The 20565-nt window shown below is 37.5% G+C and overlaps 1 protein-coding gene across 1 annotated transcript in view; it reads left to right on the forward strand.

The window, feature by feature from the left end:
* Positions 1-661: 661 nt before the first annotated feature.
* The window catches only part of CACNA1E (calcium voltage-gated channel subunit alpha1 E), a 334730-nt gene continuing 314826 nt past the window's right edge, over positions 662-20565 (forward strand). Inside the window, exon 1 of the mRNA XM_058178755.1 lies at positions 662-928. Within this exon, the coding sequence (XP_058034738.1) occupies positions 663-928 (266 nt within the window). The 5' untranslated portion in view covers position 662. The remainder of the gene's footprint in view (positions 929-20565) is intronic.

Genomic DNA, 20565 nt, shown 5'->3' on the forward strand with positions numbered 1-20565 from the left:
ACCTTTTCCCACCCGATTTAGACAGCCCCTCCGGTTCCTCCTGGATGAGACCCTTTTGGGGGGGGGACTGAGAAAGGCGGAGTAGAGGAGAACCCCTATTTTTTTCCCCTCTACACAAAGCCAGGAGGAGAGGGAGGAGGAGGAGAAGGAGGAGGAGGACGTATCTAATTTAAAGCTCAGCCTCAGTGCAGAGAGCTCCACGTAAAAAGGGACAGAACCTGAGCTCTCCTCTCAGCAAACACACACACACACACACACACACACACACACACACACACACACGGATCCTCCACTTAGCAGGCATTTGACCCTTTTCATAGAAAAATTTACTATGGCTTTTGCTTGTAGGTTTGGCTGATTTCTTGGTGGAAACTGTCCCCCACCCGTTTCTTTTTTTTTCCTTTTGAAAAAGCAAACCCAATGCTTTGTGTTTTTGCCTTGAAGGGATTGCATGGCTGGCTATTAACTGTTGGTTCCAGAGGAATGGAGGAGTCCTTCAACGCGTGGCTCTGAAAGCATCACTGAGAAGCAAACAAAAGGGGGTGCTATCTTGGGAACACCACCCTCTCCGACATACGCGCACGCAACACCTTTCTTGCTGTTTGCTACTTTGTGGAAAGGAGGGGGCCTTGATTGGATCACCTCTCTCTTTTCCTTCCAGGATGGCTCGCTTCGGTGAGGCAATGGCTGGCAGGCTGGGATCTGGAGATGGAGCCATGGAACAGAACAGGAACCGCCAGGGAGCCCCTGCTTCTTCAGGGGGAACCCCAGGAGCATATAAGCAAACTAAAGCTCAACGGGCCAGGACTATGGCATTATACAATCCCATACCTGTCCGTCAGAATTGCTTCACAGTCAACAGATCTCTCTTCATCTTTGGGGAAGATAACATTGTCAGGAAATATGCCAAGAAGCTCATCGACTGGCCATATCCTTTCCCCTCATGCCTTTTCCCAGCGCTTAGTATACTGTTGTACTATGACTGCCACTTGCTGAAACATGGGCAAAGGTAAGCGCCAAGATCCTCTTCCATTCTGTAGCTGGATCACTTGGAAAGGGACATGAAATGCATGCATGCCCCCACGCACCCTTTCCATTCCTTTGATTTATTTAAGAATGTTTGCATCCCCCCACCCTGCTGCTGTAACCTGTATTTCTCTTTGCTTTGCTTCAGTTCTTTGCATTCGCTGATAATGCAATGAGCAGGCTGATTTGGCTTTAAAAGGGCTGCAGCCCAGATGGTTGACTGAAAGAATTGAGAAGAGAGTGCAAGTATGTGGCCAACTCCAGAAACTAAAAGTTCTCCAACATCTAAAGACATTGTTTGATGAGAAAGTGATGACTGAGCAAAGGAGAACTTGAGTTCCTATTTAATAATTCCTTCTTTGCAAAGCCATATTTCTCCTCATCTCAATTTTTTCCCCACATTATTTGGAAAGGTTTTCTGGGCCTTGTTCTCTGGACTTCACTACCTAAGTTAGTAAAACAGGTATAACAAATGCATGCTAAATGAGCACTGCAGTAGTTTTGATTGAATTGATTTCGACATGATGCAAGTGTAGGCAAGCTTTTAACTTGCATAGAATTCTTCATCAGCAAGAAAAAAACTTAATTAAGGCCAGAGAAATCGATCCAGGTTAATGAATTGCCTTAATTCATTAAACTGGAGATTATGGATCCCTTTTCATAAACAACCTGTTTCATCCTATATTATAGGTAGCAAAATTGAACCATATACTTCTTTACTGCTTATGGAACAAACAGTTCATCCTAATACCAATGTGTCATGCATCTTCTTCCTAGAAACAAACTTAATTTTAATTTGGATGTCTTTTAAATGGAAATAATAAAGATAATGGCAATGCTATCAAAGCATTTACACTCCACCCGAATCACTGTGACCAGATCATTGCCCTGATCCTCAGAAATCTGGGTGACAGAGATCATGACCCATAATCTAATTTAAAGAAATTAGGAATGAAATCTAAGCATACATCACTCTAGCTATATGTAGGTAACTTGCCAACTAATGAAAACCTATCCTTTGGGAATCTAAAGCAAGAGACACTGATGCATATCATAGCTTAACTACTTCAAGCCCACCCACACCCACTATTCTTCCTTGCCAGGCTTTCTTATTGCCAGTTCCGAGTTCTAGTATTTCTGCCAAACAGGTCCTTTTACTGTACTTGTTTAGCACACCCATGCCACCAGTAGGCTTTCATTATAGATAGAAGTATCCTCTTTTTTTCTCCATATTGAATTGAACAAATAAATTGCCAAGTAAAACTGGTATCGCAATCCGGACTAAGGAAGGCACCCAGGACTTTTAATGGATTTCTAATAAACACCCTATTCAGTACCATGGATAGCTCCTGAAGGTCAGCCTCTCACAATCAGGCAGTTTTCTTAAACAGTGCTTTGTATAAACACTCAGGGTGAGATCATCTATCTATCTATCTATCTATCTATCTATCTATCTATCTATCTATCTATCTATCTATCTATCTATCTATCTATCTATCTATCTTATCTATCTATCTATCTACCTACCTACCTACCTACCTATCGATTTTTCTATCTATCTATCTATCTATCTATCTATCTATCTATCTATCTATCTATCTATCTATCTATCTATCATCTATCTATCTATCTATCATCTACTATCTATCTACTATCTATGTCTCTTCCATTTTTACATAAGGTAATTATATACCTTATGTAGTTGGAATTATAATCTGGAGTATACTTATTATGAAGAAAGAAGTAGAAAATAGTAAAATCAAATTCCAAATGAGTATCAAAGGGGTGTGATTTTTGCAATGGAACAGTACACTGCATCAGACTTCTCTGGTATTATCTTTGCAGCCCCACCCAGGACCATGCATCTGGTTTGATATAGCCCCTTAGAGAGTTTTATTCTTTTTAGCTATCTGTGTGTGGCTGCAATATTATAGGGGCTTCTGTTATGTTGTAGTAAGGACATCTGTGCTTATGCAGGTGCATTTACTTAGGAGCGGAAGCCTCTCTGAATAGGGAATAGATTACCCAGTACAAAGGGAAAAAGTAGATCATATCTCCACCATAAGTAAGTACTTCAACTGCAGGATTTTTATTCTGCCCTTGTATGAATGGCAGCCATTCATACATAGAAGAAAATAAGAGTCGTATTTTGACACATAGCTAAGATGGAAAGACTATTAAATTGGGAGCAATGAGTAGTTTTGTTACCTCTTCACAGTCTGCCAAATTCTAGCATGTTTTCTACTCCTTGTGGGATTCAGTGAGAACTATTTAGGATTGTTGCTGCCCTGTCCTGTTAGTTGCACTTTATCTTCTCAGCCCTATCTTGACTTCTTTTTTTGGTTAGGAAGAAATGTGATTGTAAAGAGTGATAGAATCGTAAGCAATTGAGGTTGTTGACAGATGACCATTTATTTTAACTAACATATCTTATACCTGTTCTGTCAAAGTGATTTTCCCATACCTGCTTTTCTTAGGTAGTTTTTCATGACAAAGAAATTAATGCCTCATTTAAAAGTATCAAAGACTTGGATAAGAATGATCTATATGGTATTTCAACATCCAAAACATAGTTCTATTTTTCTTGATAAGACAATGTAATAAGTAGGGCCTTGCAACAAACTTTTGAGAACACACAATAGGCAAGAGATGCCTTCTGCTCTAAGTGCTTGAACTTTGTGGGAGACATTTTCTTCCTCATAGTTTCAAAAAAGTATGTGTAGAGAGAGATCTTCATCTCTCTCATTACTTATTTACATTTTTTTAGCTGGAATATAACCAAGCAAGCAAGATGGATATATGGACAGATATGCCACTTCAGGGACATCAGAAAATAAATAAAATTGCACTGCATAATTGGCATGTAATATGAAGCCTCTCCTGTTGTGTACTGTTGCCAAGAAAACTACATGGTTGTATCCAGGTAGTCACTAAGAGTAGAGCTGGACTCAAAGGAGTTTTTACTTTTAGATCTTGTTATACATACAAGGAAACCAGACTTCTACTGTTGCCTATTCAACAAATCTACCAATTCAGTTTTGCATTCTTGCTCTAGCAATTCCTCTTCTGTGCTATCCAGTAGCCTCAATATAGCTGGAGACATGCATAGCTGTGTTGTGGGCCCGTTTTACAGAGTTGTAGTGGTTGAAGTTGCTGAGAATTAATAGAATAATCTATTTTCATAAAATTGACCCTGGGACCATAAATAAGTCTAGGGACCATAAAGAACTTTTCCTTGTTTTTTTTTAAACTCTGTTTATACAATACAGATCAAAAAAGTTGTCTTGGGGTTCCCCTTGAAGAAAGTTTTTTTAAAAAAGGGTCAGACATTAATACATTTGTCTACCAAGCATTTTCTGGATAGGCTATAAGAATTATGTCTGTCTGTCTGTCTGTCAATGGAGCGCTGCAATTATTCTTTAATAAAAAAATGTGGAATCCTGCTAGCACAAAGTCTTGATTGGTACTAGCTGGCAGAATCTTGGAAACTGTCAGAAATAATGATGAGATTGCAACACAAGACTATTATAATTGTTTCTGGTCTTTCCACCCTTTTCGTATGTGTGTATGTGAGTGAATGTGTCTCTTAGAAGGAAATAAGAAATAGCCTATCAAAGCAGCTCTCTTTACTTAATTTATTGTAGCAGAATTTCTAACCCATTTTGAATTTATTAAAAGCCATCTCAAGGCTATTTTTCCATTAAGATGAGGATTTATTATACTGTATTACAATGAACAATTCAAATATTAAATTCCTCCTTATGGCTTTGCATTCTCTATAGCCTACCCACCTATAATCTGGTTTTGCATTGTCCTCTGAGATTTACATTTCCTGCAGAAATTCCAGAGAAATGAACAATATTTACATATTAGCCCTTTTAAAAACTGTGGACTGTATGGTAAAATCCAATGGAGGAATAGTAATTTAGGAGTATTGCCTGCAGAAGTGCAGAATGTTCAACTGGTTTTAGTATTTAGCAGGTTACCAAAATCAGCTAAAGTATTTAGTGTTTAGTTTGCTGGGCCATAACATATTGAATAGAGGCTACTATGCTTAATAGTGCAAAGGAGTTATTCAAGCTTGTTTAAATTTGTTAAATTTAGTTTTTTAAAGTTGGATGAACTTGTGTATGCTATTATTTACAGACCAATATGCATATCCAATAAATTCTCTGAACTTGGTCTGTATAGTAGTATAGATTCTTTAAAATGAAAATATTGATTTCACTGTAAAAATTGCAGAAAGGGGAGAAAAGTGTTACTTTTGGCCAATGACTTCTGCCTTTCTGATTTATATAATATCTTGGTATAGAATCATAACAAGCAACTAATTATCAAAGTTTGAGTCATAGAATACCTTTAATTGTGAATTTCATGAACCACCTCTTAATATAGAATTCTGAAGTTCCTTTGGTATCATCCAGGAAATTATGCGTTTGCTCTTAAATCATTATTTTGAAAATGTTTTACACTATTGTCTTAAATGCATGAGATGTTTAGAAATAATAGTGTGAAATGTTTTTAAATTTGAAGTTTCAAAAATGAAAATCAGAATGCCAAATTTCCTATACATCTTTAGACCTATGAGCTCATCTCATGTTCCTAGAATTAGATAAAGATCTCATATTCCTTTAGGCTCGAAATGTGGCATCATGATTCCTGATTCTATGTTCTGCTTGAAGAAATACACAGAGATATGCATTTCATATTCACTTGCCAAAAAAATCACCCATGCGGCCCTTATTGGCTACTATTTATTAGCTTAATGTGTCACATTGCCAAGAAGTTGCCAAAGTATTAGTCATCTTCAGTTGTACATTATTGAAGAGATTTGTTACTTTTCGGTGTTATTAATAACAATGCATTCTTCTTACCTTATGATGTACATTGGAAACTCTTATTTTTATTATTCCCAGTTCTTCTTCATTAGCAAGAATGCTTTCTCTGGATCACTTTTAGTTACCAAGCAGTCTTTGTTGGTCATGTTTATTGCTGTCTCCTTGCCTTAAAGAGGTCTGATTTCAGTTCTGATGCACTAAAGAAGTATTAATTCTTCCTCCTTCTTTGTCTCATGGGATGCCAACATTTTGTCTACTATTGATAAAGAAAGGGATACCATGTATGTAGGAAGGTGCAAATTCTGCCATCTCAGTGCATTAAAAAGACCCTAAGAATAAAAATCAGAATGAAATCTGAATAAAATACTAAGCAAGTTAGTCAGTCATAAGTATTCACGAAGAGCTCTGTGAGACCCTGACCTCCTTAGGTCTTCTGTCAATATAAAACCTTATTCTCTACTTAAATGTCATCCTGTGTCTTAATTAAAAAGAATTTGTGTTTCATAATCTAACTTCAGTGAACTGTATCCACCCTCTCTTTTTTAGTGGCTAATGAATCAGAAAATGTTCAAAGAGATTTTTAATAGACAGTAGCTTCAAATTATTCTTGTATTAACATATTAAATATTTACTAAGATAGGGGCTATAGCAAAAGCTTCCCTTGAAGCAATCAAGTTCTAGGATTGTGATGGTATGTAAGAAAGAAAGACCTTGAGAAATGGGCCAAGAGAAGGGAATTGTCAGATAAGAGAAGGCATAGCCTGAAGCTGCATAATGGGCAGAAAAAGGGGCTCAGAAGGGACCCTCTTTAGCTTTTCAGGCTGCAAAAGAGACAGTGGGAGATTTGTAAATAGAGAGGGGAAGATTTCAGGTTTCTGTTAAGGTAGCCTTATAATTTTAAGACTTAGCCACCCAGAGTCGCTTCAGGAGTGAGATGGATGGCACATAAATGTAAAAAATAAATTTGATTTAATAAATAAACAAAACCAATGCAGTAGAATTAGCTCATCTGCTTGTGTTTCCTGTCTGGTCTACAAGTATCAATATAGGTCTTTGTTTTCAAGGCAAGAGACTAATGGCTAATACAGACCAGAACAAATGGGTAAAATCTCAAAAGTTGCTGTTAAGGGTCAAGGTAGGTAAAATGAGGACCCAGATTGTTAGGGGCAATAAAAGTTGACTTTGTATATAATATACAAATGGATGAAGACTATTGCTTAACACAATGTAAGCTGCCCTGAGTCTTCGGAGAAGGGCGGGATATAAATTCAAATAAATTTTTTAAAAAAGGAGACCAAGAATTTGGTTCAATTTGGTTAAGAAAGTACATTTCAGAGGCAGTAATCAGTCAGCATTCAGGTTCCAAGATATGATATTTTAAGTAAGTAACTCAATGAATTTTAATCAAGTATGGCCTCATATTAAAGCTTTACTTGCCAACTTAAGGATAGGTTCTCAGGCTAATGACAGAACTTGGACCAGGTGTTTTGGAACTTGGTTTTGAGATCACTCAGCAGCATTAACATCAAATAATCACATGCTCAAATCTGATTTGCTACATAATTATGCCTGTGTTTCTATTGGGTGGAAGATACTAGAAAACATGTCACTGTATTATCATTTGTGCCTGGGTTTGCTCTTGTCCTAAAGGCACTAATTATATGGAGAGGGGAGCTTGACCAAGTTGTTTTTTTAAACAATTCTATATCTTTCTTAGCTAACAATAACCTAAAGAATAATAATTGTTGCATTTGGGGAAAACCTGGTGGATGCCACCCATGAAAACTAATTCTAATTCTAATTCTGATAGTATAGCTATTGGTTTTTTTAATCTGAAATGTTTAGTTCCTGCAGTTATCATCTTCATTGGGTTAAATGGCAAATACAATCTTTCCTAAAAGGCTTTGGGACTAATCTGTTCCCATTATTCTCTATCTATCTTGAAGCATTCTGCTCAATCTTATTTGTTCCTTTCCTTCTTGTCTTCCAGCATGCCCACAACTGCTGAAAGTTTGCGGATAGATTCTGCATTCCAGTCAAATCAGTACAAGACATGTAATATCTACTGTACCATGAGCAAAAGTAGGCAGATTCTGCTATGATGATGGGATCTTTGCCTGACATGGTGATCTGGGATCAGTTTGAGCTTATGAATCCTGAGGAAGTAGACAGTAGACACTTAGTGCTGTTAGTCCAGCCATCTGGAGGCTAGATTTCTGTTCTACCTGCCTAATGAAAGTTGTCAGGGAGGTGACAGAAGGTGGCAATACACTTGACTTGAAACAGTCTCCTCATCAAGAAGCCATCACTTTACCTAGCCGGATTAGATAATTACTATCCAGTCACTTCCTTTTTTTAAAAGAAAAAAGGGTTAAGAAGTTGGATGACCAACATCTATAGAGAATCCTGGAAATCATAGATTATCTGGACCATTACCAATTGGGAATCCTAGTGGGATATAGGACAGACACTTCATCAGTCACCCTGAAGGATGGCTTGTGAGAGGTATGGAAGAATTGGTATCCAACTGTAACTTTTACCCCCGAGTCTGGTATTCTATAAGCCACTTAGACTCTACATAGAGAAATTACAGGCCTAGATAAATGTAAATTTGCTTTACCGATTTTCTGGATTTTAATATGCATTTTAAAACGAACCAGTAAAGTGATGGTTACCTTTTAAAAAAATGTCTGTACTTTGTTTTTAAAGTAAAACTTCAAAATTGCACATTTTGTTTCCTGCCACACCCCTTTTTTTATTTGAATTTATATCCCGCCCTTCTCTGAAGACTCAGGGCGGCTTACACTGTGTTAAGCAATAGTCTTCATCCATTTGTATATTATATACAAAGTCAACTTTTATTGCCCCCAACAATCTGGGTCCTCATTTTACCTACCTTATAAAGGATGGAAGGTTGAGTCAACCTTGGGCCTGGTGGGACTTGAACTTGCAGTAATTGCAAGCAGCTGTGTTAATAACAGACTGTCTTAGTCCGTTGAGCCACCAGAAGCCCTTAAAAAGAAGTCTGACCTGAGACCAGTAAATGATGGGAACAAGATAGCTCAGTGAACCCTTACAGGAAGCACAAATATCACCTATCCTGCCAGCTAAAAATCATACATCCCACCTTGGGAACCTTGAGATGTAATAGAGTTGGAAAGACTTTGTTATAAAATAATTTATATTTTGAACAGCCTAGGCCAAGTAGCTGAGAAAGCCACCCATTGAGGCATCCATGGAAGGAAGTTGCACAGAAGTATGAAAAAGCAGACAGATTGGGATCAAATGCAGTAAGAAGCCAAATTACCATAGTAGTTGTCAGGTAAAGATCTGGTTTAGCCCAAAAAGGAATTATATTTGAATTATTATAGGAGGAACTGGAGTTGGAGCTTAAGAAAAAGTATGCTACCTTCCCCCCTCCTCCTCTTTCCAGTAGCTGTGGTGGCGCAGTGATTAGAATGCAGTCTTGCAGGCTAACTCTGCATTCAGGAGTTTGATCCTGACTGGCTCAAGGTTGACTCCGCCTTCCATCTTTCTGAGGTGGGTAAAATGAGGATCCAGATTGTTGGGGGCAATATGCTATAAACCGCTTAGAAAGGGCTTGAAAGCACAGTGAAGCAGTATATACGTCTAAGTGCTAAGTGTTAAGATGAGCATGGATCACAGTTCCTAGGCATAGATTAATATAAATCTTCCAGATTCTGACACTAACCTATGTTTAGAATTCCAGTGCTGTAGGATTCTGTTGGGCAAGTCTGCCTATCTGTCAGTTCAACTAGGATGACTTAGGATACAGCTAACTTTACCAACGTTCTAATGAAAGAGCGTTGTAATTACATATTATTATCAGATAATGCAGCAATGCCTACTTATTTTCTCTTTTTTAATTGTATAGTGAAAGAATCTTTTAACCGCCTCTTGACAACTTGTATGTTGGTGTCTCAACCATCTCTTGAGTCCCTCATTTTTAGGCAATTGCATTGGCTTTAGAAAAGCCAATTTCTGCAATCAGCAGAATCAAATGGACGAGATTATTCTTTCCACTGATAGGACAAGATACTGTTCCCTAGCATGCAAAATAATTCAGTGGTTAGGTCACTGGATGTCAGGGAGAAGCTAGAAGGATCCTTCATTCCTGGCAATGTTATATTCTGGAGTGTACAGAAATACCTTCTGGGGAGGTATTCTAATATTTAACAAATAATTTGGAGTTTGATGAGATATTAAGACTACAAGAGTACAAAAGTATGGCCAGAAGTTTGAAGGCTGTTCATCAGCATCCCTTCTGATCCACCAAAGTGGAAGTTTAATGATGCATGATTGTATATGATCGATGCTCACATGTTGTAGGACTTTAAGGCTCCCATTGATCCCTTAAAATCCTCAAACCCTTCACCCAAAGAGGAAAAGTTTCACCACCTTTTGAAAAGTAGGTATTGACATGCCAAAAAAAGCTGTCATCCAAATAAATGTTACCTTTCTGGCTTAGGAAAAGCTTTACCTCTAAATTTTGCCAATTGTGCCAAAATTTCTTAACATTGATGAATTGGAAGAAAAGTGACTGAAGATTGTAGTCTGGGGAAGAAATGGAGTTGCTTCATCTATATCCATTTGACTAGGTAATAAGGCTAAAAATATCTAGGAGGTGGTGATTCAGTCCTGTATATTTGCTTGGTAAATGTGTAATTATACTAGCACCCTGTGCTGTTTTGTTTTCTAACGTAAATAGAGAGTGATATAGGATGGGAATATCAGACAATAGATGTTTTTTTCCCTGGGGAGCAAGCAAATTTATCAGGGCATTTTGGGTCAAAAAGCCAGATTTAGTAGCACACAAGGAGCCGTGCTTTATTGTTAATAGATGGAACAATCACTACATTATTTCTGCTTTTGCTGTCCAGCATCATTGTCAGCTGAAAAAAAAAAGATCCTTTATAGACAGAGTAAACATCTGATAAAATTAGAGACTTTCAACCTCTTGTCTTCTTAGTTTTCTATTAGCCAAGCAGCTGTCAGTGCCCAGGCCTCCTGTTTTGACTTTATTTACATGGTCACTTGGAAAGTTACAATTGGGTTAGGATATACTGTAAGATGGGAAGTGCAAACCATCAATATCTACTTAATTTAGCTTCTCTTAATCATATTTGAGCACAATGACAGACCTAGAACAAATGTGCTGGCCTTCTAAAGGCTAAGCAGAGTGCACTGGATGCTTTAGTGAATTATGCATCAGCAGTGCAGGGTTTTGCCAGGACCATGTGGTTTAGACTGGGAGGGGGACAAATCCTGCAATTTTTTTATGGATAAAACTGTAAGCTTCTTTTATAGAAATATTAGAAGTATAACCAACTGAATAATTATATGGTAGTAATTGGTTTTATTGATTGCATAATCTTTTATCACTGTGTGCAGAATTCAGATTTGTGAAATCAACAAGACTAGGAGTGACATGATAGCAGTGTTCCAATATCTCAGGGATTATCACAAACAAGAGGGAGTCAAGCTATTCTCTAAAGCACCTGAGGGCAGGACAAGAAGCAATGGATGGAAACTAATCAAGGAGAGAAGCAAGCTATTATACAACTAAGAAGAAATTTCCTGACAGTTAGAACAATTAACCAGTGGAACAACTTTCCTCCAGAAGTTGTGAATTCTCAAACACTGGCAGTTTTTAAGAAGAGATTGGACAACCATTTGTCTGAAATGGTATGGGGTTTCCTGCCTGAGCAGGGGGTTGGACTAGAAGACTTCCAAGGTCCCTTCCAACTTCTATTCTATTCTATTCTATTCTATTCTATTCTATTCTATTCTATTCTATTCTATTCTATTCTATTCTATTCCAATTCTTTGGGAGGTAGGAGCAAATACTTCACAGCATAAAATTTCCTAAAGTCATCGAAGATGCACACATATCCAATCACAGCTAGGCATCAGTAATTCTGGGTCCATAATAATGTCCCTGTTATATTAAAAAAAAATCCACTCAAGAAAAGTTCCTTATGGCTTTGCATTTCAAGTTGAGTGTGCATTTTCATGGCTGCAATTAGAAGAAAATAATAAATGGCATTTGTGCATTGGGGCCCAAAGAAGATGTAGGATTGCTTATACCAGGGATTACAACTGGACTTTCCATTCACAGTAACATGCAGTTTAAGATTAGTACTAATGAATGTGATTTGTTAGTTAGGCTTAGAAGTTTTGAATATAGTTATTGTTCACATGCTTTATGCTTAGCATATGGGTGAGGTGAACATATGTTATGTGTGAGTCAGACCATCATGGTTTGTACAACATGCTATGGCATAGCATAATACGGAATTTAGCCTGTGGGTGAATGGTATAACAAAACAATTAAGAATAAATCTTTTCTATATCAGATCATGCATGGAGATTATCCTGGGACAGAATTCTGTGTCATTGGGAAGTATAATCCATTTTGGCATATAAAAATATAAGGTAGCTTAATTTTGTTCCATTATTTGATTAAGCAGTATAATTTCCCCCAAAGTGATTGAATTGAGTATCTCAAATTGTTTTTCCTTTACATTAAAGTAAATACATCACTTACAGTTTTTTTTTATTGAAAAAGTTTTACAAAAACAAATGAATTTTCCCCCCATCCCCCATCCCTCCCCCCTCCCTCCAAAACCCCCCTCCCCCCCGACTTCCCGGAGCAAACACAAGATATAGTTCAATAAACAAACATTCATACATAAAATTTTTGGAATCTAACACAATTATAATCCTTCTCTTTCACATAACCTGACTTCTTCCATTAAAATCAAAAACGACATCCTTCATTCAAAGGCAATCTGATATCTCTTAATCTGATATCTATTTTGAATATAGTCAATCCAGTTCTTCCATTCATTTAGATATTTTTCTTGAGTACTGTCTTTCAAGAAGGCTGAGATTTTAGCCATCTCAGCCAAATTGGAAACTTTTAATATCCATTCTTCTATTGTGGGTAATTCTTTTTTCTTCCAATATTGTCCAATCAACAGTCTTGCTGTTGTTATTAAGTTCAAAATCAATTTAGTCTCAATCACTGTACAGTCTGTTATTATTCCCAAAAGGAAAAATTGCGGCAGGAACTTTATCTTCTTCTTCAAAACATTCTGCATAATCCACCAAATTCTTATCCAGAAAGACTTAATTTTCTTACAAGTCCACCATACATGAAAATATGTAGCATCATCACAATTACATCACTTACAGTTTTTGTATTTCCTTTGAAAGTCATGTTTTACATAACATTAACATATAATTGGCAACCTACAGCTTCTGAACTCTATTCTGCAGATCTTGGAATCACTCAAGATTCTCTTACTACCGGATTTGGTAGCAAAATGCCTAAAAGCAGTAGTGTTTGATTTCCTGTTGATTATGTGTGATAGTAACAAAAGCTTCCCTTGTCATCAGTGCAGTGAGGGCAAACCTATTGCACATGTGTGAAAGGTGATACACCATGCCGTTTTGAGTGACAGCAACTATTGTCAAAAACACACCCCATTCATGCATGATTTTTGGATGTTGTGGAGGCCACATGAGAATAGGTGTGTTCTTGCATTGCTGCAAACCCTCCAGAGGTTCCTGTGTGGGCCCCAAAAATCATGTAAGAACAGGACATGGCTTTGTATGATTTCTCTGAGACTGTGGATGCTGTGGAAGAGCATTCTCTGACGCCAGTTGAAGAAAGAATGCCTTGTCCAACTCAGAGTTGCCTCAGGTAAAGTGTAGGGAGACTTGTCAACAGAAACAGAATGCCCTCTGAAGGTAAGTGATGTATGACAGATCCTGGAGATCACATGGATCATTGGACTGCATTTTTTAATGGCAACTCAGGGGCAGGAGGGCAGAGCTTGATGCGCCAGCACTGTCAAGTAAGACATTTTCCAAAAATTTGATACCCTAAGCCTGAAGGGTTTGCCATCACTGCTCTAATGACCCCTTAAACCAGGGCTGTCAAACTCCCAGCCTGTGGGCTGGATATGTCACATGCTGGCCACGCCCACACCCAGTTTAATGACAGGGGGAAAAAGTCCCAATATGTCACATGATGCTGCCGTGATGACATGAGTTTGATACCCCTACCTTAGACCATTGTTCCTCCCAGCAACTGTGAGATGACACTTGTTTATGGTTTACCCATGAATGTAAAGTTATAAAGGGACTCATAAGCATTTTAGTCAATGCTGGGATTCAGCCAGTTCGCACCACTTCAGGAGAACCGGTTGTTAACTTTCTGAGCAGTTTGGCAAACTGATTGTTGGAAGAAATCATTAGGGCAGAGAACCGGTTGTTAAATTACTTGAATCCCACCACTGTTTTTAGTATACATTTTACTGATTTTTTCAGGCTGTGCCTCAAATTTTCCTCAAAGTTAAAAATTAGAATGCTTTAGATGGAACTCAATTATTTGAGGAAAAAACACTGAATTTGGTGCAGCCTGCTTCTGATACTGTACGAATAAGGTTATTGTGTTAAAGCCGCCATCTTTTGGCAGGCATCAAATATGAAATCTTTTGGATTTCAGGTTTTAAGCCCTGTATAAACACCACTCCATATTTTTATGAAATGCTGTTGATAATACATTCTGTCACTAATTAGCTATTAAAAGCTTTTAAATACCCTGTAAAATGACAGTGTTATTATCAGATACCATCAAATATAACTGACTGAATATAATGGAAAGAAAAATATTCAGAAGTAAAGATATGGTAAATATTTGATAGCAACTTTGACAAGAGAAATTTTTTGAAGATGGCCAATTAGTTTCTTCTGGATTTATGTTTTAAATGGAAGACTGACAGAATATCACATTGTGTAAAGATGAAGGATTTCTTGGATGAACTTAGATTTGAATTTGAAAGAGGTGCACTCCATACTAATTATAATGACTTATTATTATCTTCACCACTTTAGATCAAAATTTCACCAATTAATATTAAATCCTAGTCATCAAACACAAAATAAATAAATTAAAATAGCAATCAAATATAATGTGTTGGTGGTCTCCAATAGTATGCAGATTTAGTAAGTGCTTTTGAATTATATTCATCGGCACAGCCTTTATATAAACCTGCAGATATGCCCCATTGAGTTTGGTAGGGATTCCTTCCATATACATTTGCCTAATAGGCACGCAGTGTTCATTTGCCGTGAAAGAGCAGTCCAGTGACACTTCAGCCATTTTGGAATTGAGAAATCTACTTTGCAAATAGAGAAAGGGAAAGGTGAAGAGGATAGAAAATACATACATAGGGAGCAAACTGCTTTTCCAGAGGAATTTGAAAAGTAGTTTTATTTTAGGGAGATAATGTCCCTTAGAAATTTGGGAGAAGCAGAGGGAAATTAGCCAGAGAAAAGAAAGGTAATTTAAATTCCCTCTTCACTGTTTACAGATTTATCCTCTCCTTTCCCCCTTTTTCATGTATTTATTTATAATTCTCATCAGGGAGAATGGCTCTTTTGCAGTCTAACTGATTTGAAGTAGCGAGTGCAACAAGTAGCCATCCCCGGCAATATGTGACACTGTTGTGTTTATTTTGAAAAAAAAACCCTCCCCATGGCTAATCATTCTGGCTTACTGAGAACCAATACAGTTAGTACTCATAACAGTACATTTAGTGACCATTCGCAGTTACAATGGCACTGAAAAAAGACGATTTTTCTTGCTTACATTCTTTGCAGCATTCCCATGGTCATGTGATCAAAATTCAGATGCTTTGGCAACTGGCTCATATTTATGATGGTTGCAGTGTCCCAGGGTCATGTGATCATCTTTTGTGACCTTCCGACAAGCAAAGTCAATGGGGAAGCCAGATTCACTCAACAACCATATCACTAACTTTACAACTGCAGTGAGTCACTAAACAACTGTGGCAACAAAGTCATAACATGGGACAAAATTCACTTAACAAATGTTTCACTTAGCAACAGAAATTTTCAGCTCAATTGTGGTTGTAAGTCAAGGAGTACCTGTCCTTCAGTTTTTTTTTAACTGATGTACCTTAAATTCTTAGGATCCAAAGTACCATGGAGGTGTTTCATACAAGCACCCATCAAACTAGATAAAAAAAGCTGCAACAATGAATTCTGAAAAATCACAAAAAACTTCCATTATGAAGACACATCTAATTAAGGATGTGTGCAATCCTACCCATATTAATTCAATAATATGTAAGTCTCATAACTTACATAAAAATGTAGAAGTGGATTGTTAGAAATGTTTTATATCTCTTAAACTGCATGTGGATATATTATCCCACATGGAATAAAAATGTATAGCTTTACATAATAGGAAGGCTTTGCAAATCAATTTTTTGTAGATTCCAGATTCTAATATTCTGTAATATAGTATGTCATATATTCACCTTTACAGAGTTATTTGTGAAACTTGATTTTACCTAGCATGACTTTCTTTAAAGGATCAAAGGAATTATTCTTTGGTGAAATTTGGAGAATTTCAGAAGAGATCCCTGTAACTTGTTAAAGGACTGTAATTCTTGTTGAGAGGAAATGATTTTCAGTATGGCTCATGTCTGCAATGTTTCTACAGCCTAAGGGTAAACATGTTAACTCAGACTTAAAATGACTGTTCAGACCATGTTCTTGAACAGCTTAAATTAGTTTAAATGTGCTGAAAGACTTCCAGGGCTGTTGTGCTCTAAGTCTGTGATATATAATATGCATGAATTAATGCTTGATTTTGTGTTGAACTTTAGCTGTTAGCAAATAATCAGTGAAAGTAATTATTTGCCTTTTTATATCGCTGTAAAAAAACCCCTCAGCAAACTAATTGGCTCCTGTACAGAATAATTAGAATTTGCAGTTGGGGAAGGGATTACTTCATTCCATTCTCTTGAGGCCCCAAGATAATGTTGAAAAAGGTTATAAGCCAAAGAGCTCATGACTGAACCAAAGACATATACAATCCTGGAGACAAAGTATGGATTTGATTAAAGTCCAAAGCTAGCATCCTACCCTGGCACTACATTGGTTCTCCTGTGCAATTCCTGATATCTTTAGATTTGGCCCTACTATAGAATACATTGAACTGGATTTTATCCATGGATATTAACTCACAAAATGTATATCAATCACAATGTAATAAAAATACAGTAGCTTTCCTTCACTGACCTTGGCACAAATCTTTATGATGTGATGTGAGATCTATGCTAATAAAAAAACAGCAACAGTAATGAGGGACCAGTTCACTCTAGCTTTGTAGAATGCTTTGTTTTGTTTTGTTTAAATAGTGCTATGATGTTTTAACTTTCATTCATTTGATTTTATGCTTTCTTTGGGGATGGGTCTTTCTTTTTGACAGTTGAGGCAAACGAGGGAAGGAGAGGCACGCTGTCAGATGGTGAATTGAAACTGAGGCAGCAGTTGTCATGGCAATGCCAAGTTGCATCCAATTGCTATGGTAACTGAAGTTTGAAAAAGACAATAAGGCAAGAAAATAAATCACATGATATAACTTTTATTTTAATGAAGAATATAAAATAAGAGCAGTTTTTCAATGAAAGAACAACCAGTAAAAGTGGTTCTGTGCTGTTATTTGTTCTTATTAAGTCTGGAGAGAGAGAGAGAGAGAGAGAGAGACAGAGAGAGAGAGAGAGAGAGAGAGAGAGAGAGAGAGAGAGAGAGAGAGTGTTGTGTAATTCCATGCATGGAGGCAAACTGGTAAATGAATATGGATAAAATCTTGCAAATAATACATCAGTACTGGCATTTGTTTAGATTTGTTTTCCCACTCTAGTTTGAAGGGTCAGAACAGTTTACAACAGCTTAAATCTGCTTGCATTAATTGGCACTTGAGGTAACAAGGTGATTAAAGTAGATACATCTGTACCCATCAAAAAATCCCAGTACCTTTCACCAGCTTTAAAAACACTCATTTAATTAGGCTACTTTTTGTATCAGTCTCAAACCATAAAATGAAACTGTTGCTGAGACTGTGTAAGGTACAGAACGTCCTGAGAAACTGCTAAAATGGATTTATTTAAAACAACAATGTACTTTCAAAGGATACTGTTAAAATCAATGTACAATTTAATTATATCAATTCCTATCTAATGTATGACTGGAAGGGAGGCAGCTTTGCTGATATGGCATTTACAGCTTGCATTTCCCATGTCTTTCTGTAAATGGCATTCTCCAATAAGAGAAAAAAACACAGAAGAAACTAGAGCTTTCAATAGCAATAGCACTTAGACTTACCGTATTTTTTGGACTATAAGACGCACCGGAGTATAAGATGCACCTTAGTTTTTGGGGAGGAAAATAAGAAAAAAACTGATTGGAGGTTGGATCGGCCTCCCAGAATGCCACCAATCAGCTGTTCCCAGAGGTGAACTTTAGCAAAAGGCTTGTTGGTTGTGAGCTCTGTGCCTTGCTTTTTTTCCCAGCCTCTGAAACCTCCATTTCAGAGGCTGGGTGGGGCTACATTCAGACTATAAGACGCACCCAGATTTTCACCTTCTTTTTGGGGGGTAAAAAGGTGCATCTTATACTCCAAAAATATGGTATATACCGCTTCACAGTGCTTTCCAGCCCTCTCTAAGTGGTTTACAGAGTCAGTATATTGCCTCCAACAATCTGGGTCCTCATTTTACCCACCTCAGAAGGATGGAAGGATGAGTCAACCTTGAGCCTGGTGAGATTCAAACTGGCAAACTGCAGGCAGCCGGCAGTAAGGAGAAGTAGCCTGCAGTACTGCATTCTAAACACTGCAGGCTACTTCTGCTTACCGTGGCTTTTTCAAGTAACCAGACCAATTGTGGGGATTATGTGGACATGATTACCCGTGTGGTCTAAGAATGTTTTGGTCATTATCATTAAAAGAAGTAAAAACATTATTTTTACTTAACAAATGGCGAGGAGAATGCTGCTCCTTCGCTTTTGAATGTGAATCAATGAACAATTTCATCTCAGCAAATCCTTGCCCTTCCTTTCCAGCACAGTGCCTTGCCTTGCACTCCCAGGAGCTGATGGGATTTGAAATCTAAAATACCTGGAGGATACTAGTATGCCTATCATTGATATAAGCCACAGCATCAGCAAAGCACAAGCACTAGCACTTAGACTTATATATCACTTCATAGTGCTTTACAGCCCTCTCTAAACGGTTTACAAAGTCAGCATATTGCCCCCAACCAAAGAGTAGCGTACTTCTGAATAGCGGGAACTGATGAAGACTATCGTAGGAGAAAGACCCTACTTCATTCCCTAACTCATGTTCTTCCCATTCAATTTTCCATCATAGGAGCTGGGAGCTGGACTAGGTCTGGTAGAGAAAAACTATGTTCTTATGTGTTAGAATAGAATAGAATAGAATAGAATTTTTATTGGCCAAGTGTGATTGGACACACAAGGAATTTGTCTTGGTGCATATGCTCTCAGTGTACATAAAAGATACGTTCATCAAGGTACAACATTTACAACACAATTGATGGTCAATATATCAATATAAATCATAAGGATTGCCAGCAACAAGTTATAGTCATACAGTCATAAGTGGAAAGAGATTGGTGATGGGAACTATGAAACGATTAATAGTAGTGCAGATTCAATAAATAGTCTGACAGTGTTGATGGAATTATTTGTTTAGCAGAGTGATGGCCTTCGGGAAAAAACTGTTCTTGTGTCTAGTTGTTCTGGTGTGCAGTGCTCTATAGCGTCGTTTTGAGGGTAGGAGTTGAAACAGTTTATGTCCAGGATGCGAGGGGTCTGTGTTATAAACTATATGGCTTTTACATCCGAAGTCTTTTCATGTCCGTTTGTCCCAAATGATTTAGTGTTCTATAGGGAGAAGGTAAATAAAAAGACCAGATTACTGAGACTCTAGGCCTCATCCCTAGTTCTCCATCGCACCAAGTAATAAGCATACAATAAACTAGAATCTTGATTTACTTACTCCACATGAACAACTGCTGGCTAGTAACTGCAATACGTAAGCAGAATGTGTTGTGGGTTGGTCACCCAAATGGATTTGGATAGTCTAAGTTTTCTAAGTAATCTCCTTTTGTATTCATGCTTAGTTGAACATGTGGTGGCATGCCTTTGTTTTGTTTATGTTATCCTTTCTGTTTTTATCATTTGGGCACATTCTCATAAATTGAGCAGAATTGATTCATAACAGCTTTGGCTGTCTGAGATGATTTGTCCAAAAATCAAGATACTTTAAATTTACAACACATATAGGATGCCGACATGTTCTTACTTGCTTCTAAGTGTGGGAGTGATAACGAGGGGTCAGCCTGTGTAATTCAAGATGTCACGTGTTCCAAAAATGCCTATCCAGCATTATACTGCTGGGTTGCTAATCATGTTCAGGGTTCACTTCATTAAAATCTGACTGGACACATCAGAAGGAATCCAGGATGACTAGAATCGTAATTCACTTGTGGACTTCCAGGATCATAACAGGAAATTGTGTCGATTTAGCGCCTGGACTTGGGTTTTGGGCAGAGGGGTTGTTTTTACACATAGTTTTTTCCAAAGCCGATAGAGAGATGAGATATATACTGGTAGTCCTCAACTTATGACCATCATTGAACCAAAATTTCTGTTGTCAAGTGAGACATTTGTTAAGTGAATTTTGTCTCATTTTATCATCTTTCTTGCCGCAGGTGAATCACTGAAGTTGTTAAGTTGCTAATACGGTTGTTAAATTAGTCTGGCTTCCCTATTG

The sequence above is a fragment of the Ahaetulla prasina genome, chromosome 3 (assembly GCF_028640845.1).
Source record: "Ahaetulla prasina isolate Xishuangbanna chromosome 3, ASM2864084v1, whole genome shotgun sequence".
In the NCBI taxonomy this organism is placed as follows: domain Eukaryota; kingdom Metazoa; phylum Chordata; class Lepidosauria; order Squamata; family Colubridae; genus Ahaetulla; species Ahaetulla prasina.